The 14,284-nt window shown below is 46.8% G+C and overlaps 1 protein-coding gene across 13 annotated transcripts in view; it reads right to left on the bottom strand.

Moving 5' to 3' along the window:
- MAP7D2 (MAP7 domain containing 2) overlaps window positions 1-11,297 on the bottom strand; it is a 492,516-nt gene extending 481,219 nt beyond the window's left edge. For 9 of the 13 annotated variants that reach the window (XM_069637080.1, XM_069637081.1, XM_069637082.1 and 6 more), the window contains exon 1: window positions 10,965-11,169. In XM_069637080.1, the coding sequence (XP_069493181.1) occupies window positions 10,965-11,037 (73 nt within the window). In that variant the 5' untranslated portion in view covers window positions 11,038-11,169. Of the gene's footprint in view, window positions 1-10,964 lie in introns of all 13 variants that reach the window. The other 4 variants (XM_069637085.1, XM_069637086.1, XM_069637087.1 and 1 more) reach the window with 3 other exon arrangements.
- Window positions 11,298-14,284: the final 2,987 nt, after the last annotated feature.

Genomic DNA, 14,284 nt, shown 5'->3' with positions numbered 1-14,284 from the left:
TTCACCATCACATTGCTCTCTGCCTCCCATCTTTCCTTCCTGTCCCCTCCACTTTCTGTAGCAAAAAGCACTTTTGGGTGGGTTGTCAGAAGGCGAAGTCTACATGTTCCAAAAACAGGGATTGGACCCCTGACGTAGCTAGCTTTAGTCGAATCAGCTGGAGCTTTTGGCTTTCAATGAAAGGTTCTCAGGCCACTAATTTGAATCTCTGGACTTCAAACCTTCAAAATTATTGTGGACAATGTTGGTAGAGCAGGCCAATCCAAAGTCCTCACGTTGTGAGGTGAAGGCAGGTGTTCCAAGGCAGAGGAAAGCTCTGTCCCCAAACCATCCACAGAGACCATTGGGGGTGAACTGCTGCTGGAACAAAACCTGCATCTCTGCTAGCTACACTACTGCCCAGGATCTACCTGTGTTGAAGGACCCAGGGAAGGTGTGCACCAGCCTCTCCTGTGTTTGGGACCCTGAGTAATTGGCTCATCTTGTCCCAGACACTTGAGTGGGGCACACGGCTGCTGAGAGCAAAGACAGCCAGGATTCCTGCTATTACACCGTCAGCCGTGATCCAAGCATATTTGACTTCGGTTGAACAACCAGGACCCTCAACAGCTGCCTCTGGCACGCGCTGAACTTCAAACTGGTGTTCCTCACGTTTGAGCCCATTCGCCACCGCACTGCGCGATCCGATAATGCTTTGTTGCCTCGGCTCGACAGAGCTGATCGAAACTACAGCTTCTTCATTGACAAACAAGTTGTGTTAGAACCTATCCTGGTGCTAACTCACTGCGTTCCTCGGGCCCATCCATCAAACCGACTTGCCTGCATATCCCATCATCAGCTTGTCCACCCTCAAACCTCAACTACCAAACCGAAACAGATAACCTCCATAATCTGCAGCCTTCTTAAGTTCGACCCCACTTTGACATCTGCTTACTGTTGTACCTCTCCGACTGCTGCATTTTGAACCACCAACAAGCCTGGTTTGCCAAACAGACAAGACACTGCAAAAAAGTCTTACTGCCCAATATCTGCCCCCTCCCCCCGGTCTATTTTCGGCCCTAGTGACGGTCTTGGTCATATCCAGAGAACAATGTGGTTTTTATTGCCCTTTGTCCCCCCCTGCTGCATCTTGATTATTCTGTGTTCTTCCTACAGGGGTGGGTTTTGTTGTGTTTGCAATTTAGTTATTATTATACATGGTTTAAAGTATACATGTTTTATAGAACCTTGATTGGATATTCCTTAAATGATTACTATTATACTGTTCTACTTCGCTAGTTTGGGTTGCTACTGATCCACATTCACACCCTCGAGTATAGCCTTCCCTCGGCCCACGTTACTACAAGGTATATTTCTTAACTGTGCCTCTTTTACCTTTACAATTGTGTTGGCTCTTATTTTGTAGCTGAGAGAGCAGAGTATGCGCTTTAGACTCTTCTCATCATTGTACTCCTGCAGGTTAGAATCAATGTGTCACTCGCACAGACAAAAAGAAACACACCCAGCCTCTCCCACACAGACCTCCCCACCCCTTGCTCATCCCAAAAGTGTCTGATGAGGAAGCCCCACCAAATGTGGTACTGAGAGCTAGTTGGTAAGAATGTCGACGTTGCCTGCAACCTTACGGAGTGATATCTTCGAGAGCAAGGTTAAGATGAATTAAGTGATTCCATACCAGAATGGACAAAGGGGTGGGAAACTCAGCAGAGTGTCTAGCAGGCCGCCCACTTGGTGGGGCATCAACAGGGAATATAGAATCAACAAAAGGCTAGCTAGTAATGCTAATGTGCTGAAATATTATAAAAATGGTGAGAGAAAACCCAGGTTAATCTACAGCAATATTGTCCCTGCGGAGTTTTACTTCCAGTGCAAAAAAATAATCCACACAACCTCCAATGCACCACATGCTCAAAGGTCAACAAAGTTAATCAGCACACAGCAAAACTAATCAACATTCATAGAAAACAAAGATTAACTCACCACAGCCGTGTTACGCTGCAAAAGGCAATTCATTCCTCTCTGGCCTCAGGCAGAAACACAGCCTCAAATTGTCAGAGACTTAAGTGGAAAGCCACACAACAACTACAACAGAGTCTTGATTCTAGGGTGAAATTCTGAGGAAGGGGGGGGGGGGGGCTAGTGGGCGAAAAGTATAACGTGTATTTTCTACTATTTTTCCCGGTTCAATGAAACAAGCTTCATTAAGAATAGATATTTGTTCTAATTTGATATTTTGAGACCACTGGAAAGATAGGAAATTGGCAGCACTCACTTCAAAAAGGTGGAAATAAAGCTTTAATGTGGCGGAGATAAAGGAGCTATGGGTATTCAAGCAGCACATCTGGAACGAGGTGATTTTGCACAACACGCTTCTAAAATAACTTCTAAATGAAAAGCAAACAATGTGTTCCCATTATATAGGACATTATACTTTAAATGTCAATGTCAATGTCCTGCTGCTCCTTTATAGAAAATCCCAAAACACACAATGTTAGTGGCCACACAGGTTGGTTTGCAGGAGACCAGTTGGCCTGGAAGTCAAAAGTAGCGTGTACCAGCAGTTGGTGTCAGACTAACCAGGTTCTTCTAGGCGTTACTCTGAAACTAAGTAGCTTGCAGCAAATTTGACCCAGAAGGGCACACTTCAACATACACTTGAAAGTAAAAACCAGTGACTGCTCGTCCATAATGGATGACAAGGAGCCAACCCACCACCCATTCTGGACAAGCCAAGCCAGCCCAGTGAAAACATCAAGCACTCCACCGCCTGCAGCAAGTAGCTTAAGGACCGATCCTGAGCTGGCCTCAAGGGAAACAGTTTGTTCCCCACCACGCATGCCCAAAGGGCCATGCAAGGCTGGGGGCATTTCAGTGATGGGTCGCTCACATTGCTGGGCAAATGTGGGAACAATTGGGGCAGGAGTGCACATTCTTTCACTTTCCAGATGTTTTGGACTACAACTCCCCAACAGCACTAGCCAGCATAGTCAATAGTTAGGGATCACAGCAATCTAGTAAGGCTGCAGGTTGGGAACATTGGACTTGGCTTTGCACCCTAGATTAGGATGGGTAATAGATATGGGTACCTTGGTCTCTGTGCCAGGATCAGCTCATTGATGATGCCCATTAAGGCAGAAATACGTGTCTGTCGGTGTTGCTGGTACTCTTGTTCAGCTGTGAATCGCCTGTGCAATTTGGTGCTGTCCTTTTCTTGTGGGTGAGACCAGACTGCTATGAATATTCATATGCCTAGTCAAGCATGTTTTAGAGGACTAAAAACAGGATTACAGTCCCTCCCGAGTGGGTATCATATTTGTCCTTTTGTAAAATGCAGAGAATTCCTACTAAGCCATTGATTGTAAAAACAGCATTTCAATCCCTACAGATGGGTAACTCTAAACTGAATTGCAGCCATTAAAACAGGAGTTCTGAAGATGAACATGCCATGGTTTGAGAGGAGGGCAATAAGCAAGCACTGCCAGAAGATCCTTCCTGGAAGTAAATGCACATTTTAGAGAAGGAGGGCTATTGGACATCAAACTAGGGCTATGGCCCCTCCATCCACCCTCAACACGATTACACCAAGAAGACCAGATCCTACCAGCACAATCAGGTCTAATGGGTGCATCCATTTAGGACCCAGCAGTTCTAGGCACAGCGTGCCAGGACAAGGATGCAAACTCCCCTTTATGTCACCACCCCGCTAGTCTTCACCCTGCTTGCATGGAGGTTTTGTAACATTGTACCTGTGCCAGACTAGATAACAGACCACGATCTGTGTGAACTTTGAGAAGAGTAAAGAGGTACATGCAGGATATATTATACCAAAGTCAAGATCCTCACGCACACCATTTTTATTTCTGAACATCTGGTCCTGACCTATGCACTGCTGCTTTTGAAAGAATCCACTAGTTGAGACTTGACATGCAACCCTATCTTCTCTATGGGTGGGACAATATGCAGGATATGCTGTAACAAAGTGGATATCCGGGACACCAAAGGTAAGTTTATGGTGATTTATTGTCCTGGTCCTGTACTCCATCAGTAAACACGGGGATGGTATGGGACACAGATGACACGACATCATAAGGGAAAAACTGGGCTCACCCCCACACCCATACTTCTCAGCTCTCAGCTATCTCTCTCAGTCCAACAGTCACCCAATGGAACACTCCGACCCTCACATTCCACCAGCTCATGACATCACTACACTGCTACTGCAAGCCACATTACAACACCTCTCCCTCCCTAGGGAACCATAACAGAACGAAAAAAGGTAAAGCAACCAGCACCAAACCCCGATCATCCAAACACTAACACAGTACCAGAAATCCCGCACACAGCGGCCGCATATGCCCAGAACCCCTGGCAACCCAAAACATATAAGGAACCACACGCATAGGGAACCATTCACAGGCCAAACGGACCACATAGCAAACGCCAACGGCACACTAACTCCCATGACAACAACCTGCCACGACCTTTGACACAAACTCCCCATGTCCCTCGACCCTCGAGGTCTAAAACAATAAAGAGTGCACTTACGCCTGTCCCGAGCTGCCCCTCAGAACCTAGAGCTGCCACCTCTAGACATATTGTTAGAGAACACTAACACAACTACCTAACCAACTTACCCTCCTATGCACCAAACACATTCTGCTCCGGTCTGTCCCCCGGAGTCTCAGAGCTGCCCCTCTGAGCACAAACCAACTGCCCCCTAAACAGAGCAACAACAAATGCCCAACAGCAACCGAGGCACCCACAAAGCTCAACTCTTGACTGCAGTACCACAAAGAAACCGCATTCACAATCCTGCTCCACTACCACTAAACCATTGGCCATTTTCTCTCTCTTACGCTACACCACCTCTAGACACATCAGTAAGACAACCTGATTTACCAAACTAGGAATCAGGAGGGAAACTGCACAACCTCAGATCCAACATAGTAACCTACCCCAGTCCAACCAGGTACTATGGAAACACTGGCAAAGCCGATAAACCCTCAACCATAGAGACCTACCTCGGCCCCTAGACTAAGTGCTACGGAACAACAAGAAATGAAATACATACTCAGGCATAACGACCAAACTGGAACTTAACCAAACGTTATGAAACACAACAGCACAACACTGCCCTGAGAACAACAACACACATAGCGACCTACCCCGGAACTGAACCAGGAGCTATGGAACAACAGAAAAACGCTGCCCTGAGATACACCACAAGCATAGTGACCTACCACGGCATGTTAGTGTTCTCTAAGAATAGTATGTCTAGGGGTGGCAGCTCTAGGTTCTGAGGGGCAGCTCGGGACAGGCGTTGAGGGTGAGAGTCAAGGGACATGGGGACTTGGTGTGGAAGGTTGTTGTCATGGGAGTTAGTGTGCCATTGGCGTTTTCTATGTGGTCCGTTTGGCCTGTGAATGGTTCCCTATGCGTGTGGTTCCTTATATGTTTTGGGTTGCCAGGGGTTCTGGGCATAGGCGGCTGCTGTGTGCAGGATTTCTGGTACCATGTTAGTGTTTGGATGATTGGGGTTTGGTGCTGGTTGCTTTACCTTTTTCGTTCTGTTATGTTCCCTTAGGGAGGGAGAGGTGTTGTAATGTGGCTTGTAGTAGCAGTGTAGTGATGCCATGAGCTGGTGGAATGGGAGGGTCGTAGTGTTCCATTGGGCGACGGTTGGACTGAGAGAGATATGGTGTGGGGGTGAGCCCGGTGTTTCCCTTATGATGTTCTGTCATCTGTGCCCCCTACCATCGTCGTGTTTACTGAAAGAGTACAGGACCAGGACAATAAATCACCATAAACGTACCTTTGGTGTCCCGGATATCCACTTTGTTACACTGGCGACGAGGATGGGATGGTAGGTGGATTGCCTTCTCCATCGGCGCTGCTGGGGGTGGGGGTGCACCCCCAGACCCATACTTCTCAGCTCTCAGCTATCTCTCTCAGTCCAACGGAACACTCCGACCCTCACATTCCACCAGCTCATGACATCACTACACTGCTACTGCAATATATGCCCATGCACAAAGGCCTGCAGTACATCATGCATGAATTAACCCCTTAAGTGCCAGGCTATTATGCAAGCCTATGCAAAAAGGACGAGCATGCTCCTCCATTGCACTTAGGTGATTCGCTGTCCATCAACAGGGCCAAATCTGTGGTGCGCGTGTGAAATGTGTACTGACAACATTCAGTTTCCATGGCCCAACACTGCTCTTCACCATAAACAGTGCAGAGACTCTGAAACCAAAAGACCTAAATAACCAGGGTTCAATTGATGCATATACACCATGGTCAACCAAACCAATTTTTGTGTCATGGCACTTGAATGCTACAGGATTTTATCTAATCGGTTAATTATGCTTCTGAGAATGGACTAGGTACCACTAGTAGGAGCGGCTGCTAGAACCATTAGCAAAAAGCAATAGATACAAAAGAAACAAAAAAGGAAACATACATTCAACCATCAAGGCAATGCTGGGGCTGCCATTAACTCAAAGGGTCAAAGCTCCCTAGTAAAACAGGCCTACAACTAAAACCGTGGGGCCGTATCCTTGGACGGCCAGGTATAAACCACAAAATAGCCTGGCTCGCAGAGCAAACTAAGCGTTTCTAGCTACAACGGCGAGGGTGCAGGGAGCAACACACAAACAATGTGAGGGGAAGCAGAACCCCCTCCCGCCACCCCCTACCTCCCCCATCTAGAAGAAAAAAACTCCACCGCTTAGAGATTAGGGAGTTGACTGTGCTCTGAAGTGGAGATACGATGCGCTATATAATACACAATGAGCATTGCGTCAGTTATTGCCAGGGTTGGGGTGGCGCATGTCGAGCGCCCCCTGGCAAACCGGAGCCAGTCTCATGCTCGTAGAGTAAACAAGGAGATCAAATAGGGCCGAAGGTTTCAAAGGTTTCCAAAGATGAAAAGGTTTTTTCAGTCTAACAAAATATCGCAGATAATATGAAAAGAGAAACTAGTTCTCCCCAGCGCACCTGTTCCACCAAACACAATAGCTGCAGAGGCGGCTTGTGGGCTGGATTGCACCTTTGTCTAAACAGCGGGCAGCCTGGGAACGACCCCGACCCCGACCCCCTAAGCAAGCCCCATTCACAATAGCCTTCCCTTTCATTTCATACTCGCCCTGCCGTTTCCTTTGGGTGGGCCTCTTCTACAGAATGCCCCAAAATGCGTGGGCAAGGGGGGTCCTTTGACTGTCCACCGAAGCATTTTATCGGATTAACAGTTCCGCAGCACATGCGTCAATATTTAATATCAGGGAGCAGAGAATGTATTTTCAATTAAAATAAACAGACACACTGCTGCCGTGTTTGCATAGCAAGATCAACAGTTAGTCTCCCCCGCCTTGATTCAGGTCACTGGAAATGCATCCTGCAGCGTTCGACAAAGAGATATTTAGTCCCCAGGGAATGTCTGAAACCATTAATTTGTTTATTGCAAACAGTATTGACTGGCACAATAGACATGAGGGAATCGGGGCAACACTAAATCTCTCAATAGCCCAACTTTCTCGTGTTCATAATAGAAAGGCCTACAGAGAAACTGAGGCAGGCGACAAAGATTGCAGCCAGAGTCTCCCAATAGTGTGTAAGGGCTTTGGTGAGCTGCACGGGTGTCGCGGAACACAAAAATAAAAATGTAATATTAAAATAAACAGCTTGTAAGAAGGCAGCCATCATACCCAACCCTTATAAAACCAAAAAGCACATTAAAAAAACGAGATAAATCGACAAAATATTCAATTGAGCCGCCTGTAGAGAACACATATTACATTTTAAGTTGGACAGCATTCTTAAACATCCTTCCAATGTGCTCGTTTTGCCCATTTGTTAAAAGAACCAGGGGAAAATGGAGCGAGATATAACATTCGTCTAGCAACCAAAAAGCGTCACGCTTGCTTTCTCGTGTATCTTGTCAGTCTGGGGCACCATGGAAGGAGCAGCTTGCTGGACTCACGGTCCAGAGTCCTCCCGGTAGTGACTGTGCCAGTGGTTCAACTTCAACATAATCATATCAGGTTATTGGTTACCGGGATCAGAAGTCATAAAGCGGTGCCGAACACAGGTTTTTTCCATTGCCAAGCACAAACCAATGCGATAAAGCCAATTTTCTCAGTGATAATAAATGTTTTTTTTTTTTTTTTTTTTTAATAGGTGCCCTGTCGATAATGCATATGGCGGAAACTATAACGTCTCTTGGCGATTAAATAACGGAGTGCAAAAACAACAGATGGACAACAAGCACACAACAGTCACATTCTAGCCAAACTGTAAACTCTCAAAGCCACATGGGTGTCAGTCCCAAGTGCCCCAGCTGTCAAAATAAAAGCAGCCCATAGTGTTTGAGTAACCGTTTTGCATGCCTTCGACAAACAAGCCACTACCATATCAGGGGGCACGGTGTCTACCCTCAATGAATCAGCCTACAGCGGTCATGTCTTAGCAGCCATGCAAGTGTTGTGACATGACCTCACAACCCCTCTAGACGGCCCTCCCCAGAAGCCAGGAGTTCACACTGGGGACATGGCCTCTCACCCTCCACTGGCGTGTGTAGACTCTTGACATGGGTGGCCCAAGTGGGGCACTGGCTTAAGCAGGAGTGACCAGCGCGCGCGCACACACACACAATGATCATAGTTTAGGATAATGTTGTGGCCAATCAGATTCCATGGGTAGCACGTGCCACCCCCTGGACATGCCACTGCAGAGGACCACTTCCCAGAGCCCAGGAGCTCGCCCAGGGACAGTACCTCACACCCTTCCAGAGGACCACTCCCGAGTCCAAGATTTGGAACGCCTCTGGAGCAGAGGTCGAAGTGGGCGGAAGCGGTGCTCCTATACTATTTTTAAGCTACACTTTTCCTATACTTTTATTTTAAAAAGAAACCGTTCTGGAATGGTTTCGTTTTAAAATAAAAGTGTACGAATAAGCTTGCACTTCAGTGCACTGCACATTCCCTTAAATAGCAGGTGTATTTGTTTGGGGGTTTGGATTGTGTGCGGGAGGGGGTGTAGCGATGGGGTTTGTGGAGAGCGGGGCAGGCCAGCACTTTTTCGTACACTTCGACCAATGCTCTGGAGAGAGTGCCTCACCCTCGGGGAGTGACGCAAAGGAGAGCCCAGGTGTGCAGCGCCTATCAGAGCCGTACCCTTTTTATTTTTTACTTAAGGTGTTCATTGTGCATTAAGCTAGCTAAATGGTGACCATGTGCACTTAGCAGGGACCTTACAACCCTTTCTTAGAAGGGGTGGGGCCTTAGTTTATTTTCCAAGTGGTATGAGGGTGGGAGCATGTGTAGATAGGTTAAGGGGCACCACAGTCCTAGTTTGGGAAGCCTTACTTCACGAGTATTTTTTTATTGTGCATTTCTGATTTCTGCTGTGGGAGCCTGGCCCGGGCTTGACTTCTGCGAAAGGGTGACACATAGGATTCAAGCCAGGGCTCCTTTATTACAGTAAATTCGTTAGCAACGCAGATCTAATTTGGGAGACAATTAAAAAGGAGAACCTATGTTTTACAGATGTATTGAAAACACCCGAGTACTGCATAACTATCTAGTGAACCAGCTGTGCAGCACACTAGAAACAATGTTTTGTTAAACTGGGCTGCGCTTCATAAACAATTAAGACATCCTGCTCCACCTACCAACCATTGTGGGTTGACAAACTGCAACCAGGTGATTTGGTGATAACAATTAATGCCTGGCGTCGCCACCCATCTTCCTTATGCCCGAAACAGTCTCATGGAGAGGGTGACCAGACATCCCAGTTTTGTTAGGACTGGCCTCGAATGAATGTCCTGCGATTTTTGATTTAAAAACCCCATCCCAGATAGATTTAATATATATTGTTTTGAATGTTGCAATCTGAGGAGGATGGGTTCGAACCACCAAAGTTCCAGGTACCAGCCATACCAGCTTTCGCCATATGACCGGCTGAGAAACTACTAAATTGTAGGCATGCAGTGTCAAAAAGAGCAACAACTCTGTTGCAGGCTTTCATCAACAGTCAAAACCGCACAGAGTTTAAGCAGATACTGTGGGATGCGATGCCGGCGGGATAGTCCTTTTATGTCGGTGGCCGTCTCGTTTTTTTTGTCATGAAGATCTGGTACTTTTCCCACGCATGAAAAAAAATAATAATAGTAAACCTCAGCACTAGAGACCAGGAATAGCTGCAGAAACGGATGCACTTTGTACCCGATTACCACATGCCCCTTCCGCTGCTAGCTCTAGTCATTGGAGAGGGGAGATGTTGGGAGTCTCTTTCTTGGGTTGGGAAACATGCATCCACCTGGCGCTGAGGCGGGGGCAATACAAGAATGTATGAGACCGGCGTGGGGGGGGGGGGGCGTAGGCAGCGCAGACACCGTAGCCTGGGAGGAGGAGGGGGGGGGGGGGGAGTGCGGGGGGCAGCGTGAACGCACATGCACAGGTGTCAACATATTTGAGGGATACGTGTACATACAGAGTGGGTGAGGCAAGACACCTTTAAGGGGAGGGCGCGGGCGCAGCGTGGAGAATAAATGGGTGGGGGCGGGCTGGACAGTGAGGTAATTGCATGAGGACGCTCGGGGTGTAAGGTCGGAATAACGAGCAAGAGGGGAGGGGGAGCGGCGGAAAAAGCAATAACACAGAATATCATGACTGAAAAGGAACTGTTACCTGGGATTCAGGGCGGCTCGTGCGCACAGTCGCCCACCAGTGCAAAGGGCACTCACTAGCTAAGCCCCCGTAGACAGGAACATATGCGCAGGCCTTCTGCTGCCAGTGACATCATAGACCATTTGCAGGGACCCCTTACTCGTTTTGTATTGCGCCACTGCCCATGTGGCGATGTACACAATTCCATCTTTTGCGGGCTACCGGCTGCCGCTTCCAAACATACACAAGAGGATGGTGATGCTGTCGCCGCCGCTTCCACATCTGGGCACATCTTACCTGCAGCTGCTGTTGTCCCCCGGGGTGTCTGCGGTGGAGAGGTGCGCACCGCGGCGGTGACCGCTTCCGCCATCTTCCAAACGTCGGCTCCTGCCTGCGCGCCCGGCGCCGTGCACCACCGTCTGTGTGAATAGGGGGACGCGCGCGCCCTTCCTCGCTGTCCCCGGCCGGAGTTGCTTGCACAGGCGCACTCACACCTGCAGCACCTGACAGCGACGGTGAGGGGGGGAGGAGGAGGAGGTGGCCCGGACACCGCGTGGGGGGGTGAGGGAGGAGACAAGTGGCCGGCAGCCCCGCCCCTCTACCCAGGAGCACACATGACGGGAGCATGCCAGAGGCAGGCGTGTACACACAACCCGCCTGACATACCTGGCGCTCCAAAGCCACAGCGTGACCTCAGGGGGATAAGTGGCTCGCTCGGACCTTGCTGAGCTGCCATATCAAAAGCAGCGTTGACGTCATGTTTTATGGGAAACCATGGGCATTTGCATACAGCGGTGCAACATCGTATTTTTGGTTCTGCGGTTCAAAATAAAACCTTTCACAACAAATGAATGAATAGATTATTCAGAATTAAAAACTACATTTTTATATATTAAAAACTTTAAGTCAAATAATTAGAAACAAATCAAAGCTTTCCAAAATGTCTCAATTGCTAACATTTTAGAAATGTGCTGACCAGATTTTAAACAAGCCCAAACAGTTATTGTTTAAAAATTGCCAAAAAAGCAATGACTAAAATAAAAATGTCTCATCGTAAAAGTGTTCCAACAGCTTGTATACAAATGTGTTAAGGTTTCCACTTTTTCCAGGAACACCACTCACCTTGCACAGCTTTTCAATTTCCTGGTATTTCCCAACATACCCTGATTTCCACATTCTTCAATAGATAAAATTGAAACTTCATGAATAATCCTCATATTTGTTTATCCAGATTTTTTAAAATATATGTTTGTTCATATTGCTCCAAGAGACATGCAGCATACCCCCGGGGGTATTAAAAATTATAATCTATCTCCATGATTGTACCTGGGGCGAAGGTTTGTATGGACCAGGCAGGCAGGACTACTGATTGTGAACTGGGTCATCCCAGTCCTTTAAAATGAGTAGCAATACCCTGGAGATGGATGGGGATGCAGATTTTATTCATACATCAATAATCGAAATGACTGCGGTAGTTTGTCAAAAGGGGAGTCAGTTTTATTAACAAGTATATAAAAGAGGGAGTACAACGAACATCAGCATTCGCGCAATCCTCTTACTTGACTCATTTTAGTAGAAACTGAGGTCATTTTGCATAAAATCGTCGTCAGTGACTTGTTGACCTGCGTCACTACCTACGTGGCAAACTACAAAAACCTATTGAGGAAAGTGATAGGCTCTAAGTGAATAGCTAAGTAGAAGTTCCATATCAGTATAGAACCGTGAAGGAAAGTGATAGGGTAATTAACATCAGGTGGGGCAACTAAGCCCTCCCCTTAAAATGGCCACTATGAACGTCACTAAAACACAGCGTTCCATTGGCTACACAAACTATAGGACCCTTAATTATGTGGTCCTCTATAATTGGTTGGCTTCTAATCCCCGTCAGTACTTTTCCACCTACGTCTAGCAGCATGCAGACTGAACATCCAGGTGCTAGTGGGCTCATTTTACACTAACTACCACCAATTAATATATCAACTCATCATCACCTCAATGGTCCAGTGTCAATTAGTGCTTTGAAGTTTGGCCTTGAGTTTGTACTGTGCTCTGAGAATTTTTAAGGAGGGTAGGCACAGCCTGTCCTCGTGCGTAGGTGTGACCACCTCGATCATCCAATTTCTTCCTTCCACCTGACTGGACACCATGAAATTGAGCCTTTTCGTGCATTTAATATTATTTTTTAATAGTCCTCTGGCGTCTTTTGTTTTGCTTAAGTCTTCTGAACAGGGGAGCTTAATATCTTTATCTGTTTCTGTGGCATAAGTTTCTTCACCTTGATCCTAAGATGTCACTTATCCTTGGTATCTTCTTGATGCCTTATAGAATATCTGCATTCTCTGGTCTCTGCATGTCTTCTGTGTGTGCCACTTCAGCTCAGTTGTGACGTCACCATTCATCTTTACCCTTCATCTACTCTGCTTCTTCTGGAATCTCATTCAAATGGCCATCATATTGTCTTGCATGCAGTTATGGTTTTCTCAATGGGTACCCAGATTCTCTTAGGTACGAGTATTCTTATGGGTACTGCACAGAGTACATGCTCTGCTCTTTGTTGGTTCAACAGTTCCGGATACGTCACATAATTTGGTTCCCACTCTATAGGTAATAAGGGTGGGGCAGTTGGAGGGGGGATACTTGGCTCCTCCTCTACACTCCCCCCTCTGGGTGATTCATCAACCACTTTCTCATCTTCCTTCACCTCTTGACATCCTGGTCTGAAGAAATGTTTCTTGGTGATCCATATCTTTATGACTCCTTTCAGACAACCCACTGATTTCACACGCTCATCCTTGTTCCATGTCATGAGCATGCACTGTCCACTTGGACTGCAATAGATCCAACTTCCCACATATTTCTTACAGTTCTTTGGGTACAGGATCTTTGTTCCCTCAGGTGCATGGATACTGGCCTTCACAAAGTCTTTGATCTCTTTGTCTGTCAGATCTCTGGGCTTCCATCCTGGTTCAACATCAATCATAATCTTCATCCCTATGGCTTTCTTTGCTGTCTTCTTTCACTGCAAGATTATTATCTTGATTACACAAAATCCAAGCAATACCAACACGATCAGGGCTCCAAGAATCTTGAATATATCTGCCATCCATTGTGGAACCCAAGAGAATAGCGATCCAAACCAGCTGTCATCAGCAATGTATTCTACTTCGCCTATCATCTGGCCATGGAGTTTCGTCAGCATGTTTGTAACCTCTGTCAAGGTTCCATTCTCGTCATCATGAGAAGGTGTGAATGTGCAACACGATTCTCCAATTTTTGCACAAACACCTCCATCCATAGCTTTGATCATGTCGAAGACGTATCTGTTCTGGAGAGTCAAAAGTCTTATGGCTCTCATCTCTTCTCTGATCGCATTGAATCCCTTTATAGTAGTGTTAATTGTGTGCAGCAATTCCCATCTGGTTATATGAAGCCACTTGGTATTTGCACCAACTTGGATTCTTGTCATGAAGATCAACGTGAACACTGAAGAAGTTTGGCTGAACATTGTGTGCTCATATGGGATAGAGTCAAAAGCTTCTATTGATTTGGCTGAAAAGAAGTTATCTCTCTTCATCCGCTTCATCAGCTCCACAGATCTCTTCTACCTCAGGTGAGCA

Source organism: Ambystoma mexicanum, chromosome 7p, assembly GCF_040938575.1.
Source record: "Ambystoma mexicanum isolate Mex_15411 chromosome 7p, UKY_AmexF1_1, whole genome shotgun sequence".
In the NCBI taxonomy this organism is placed as follows: Eukaryota; Metazoa; Chordata; class Amphibia; order Caudata; family Ambystomatidae; genus Ambystoma; species Ambystoma mexicanum.
Note: the sequence above shows the minus strand (reverse complement) of the source record. Positions and strands in the feature narration are given on the sequence as shown.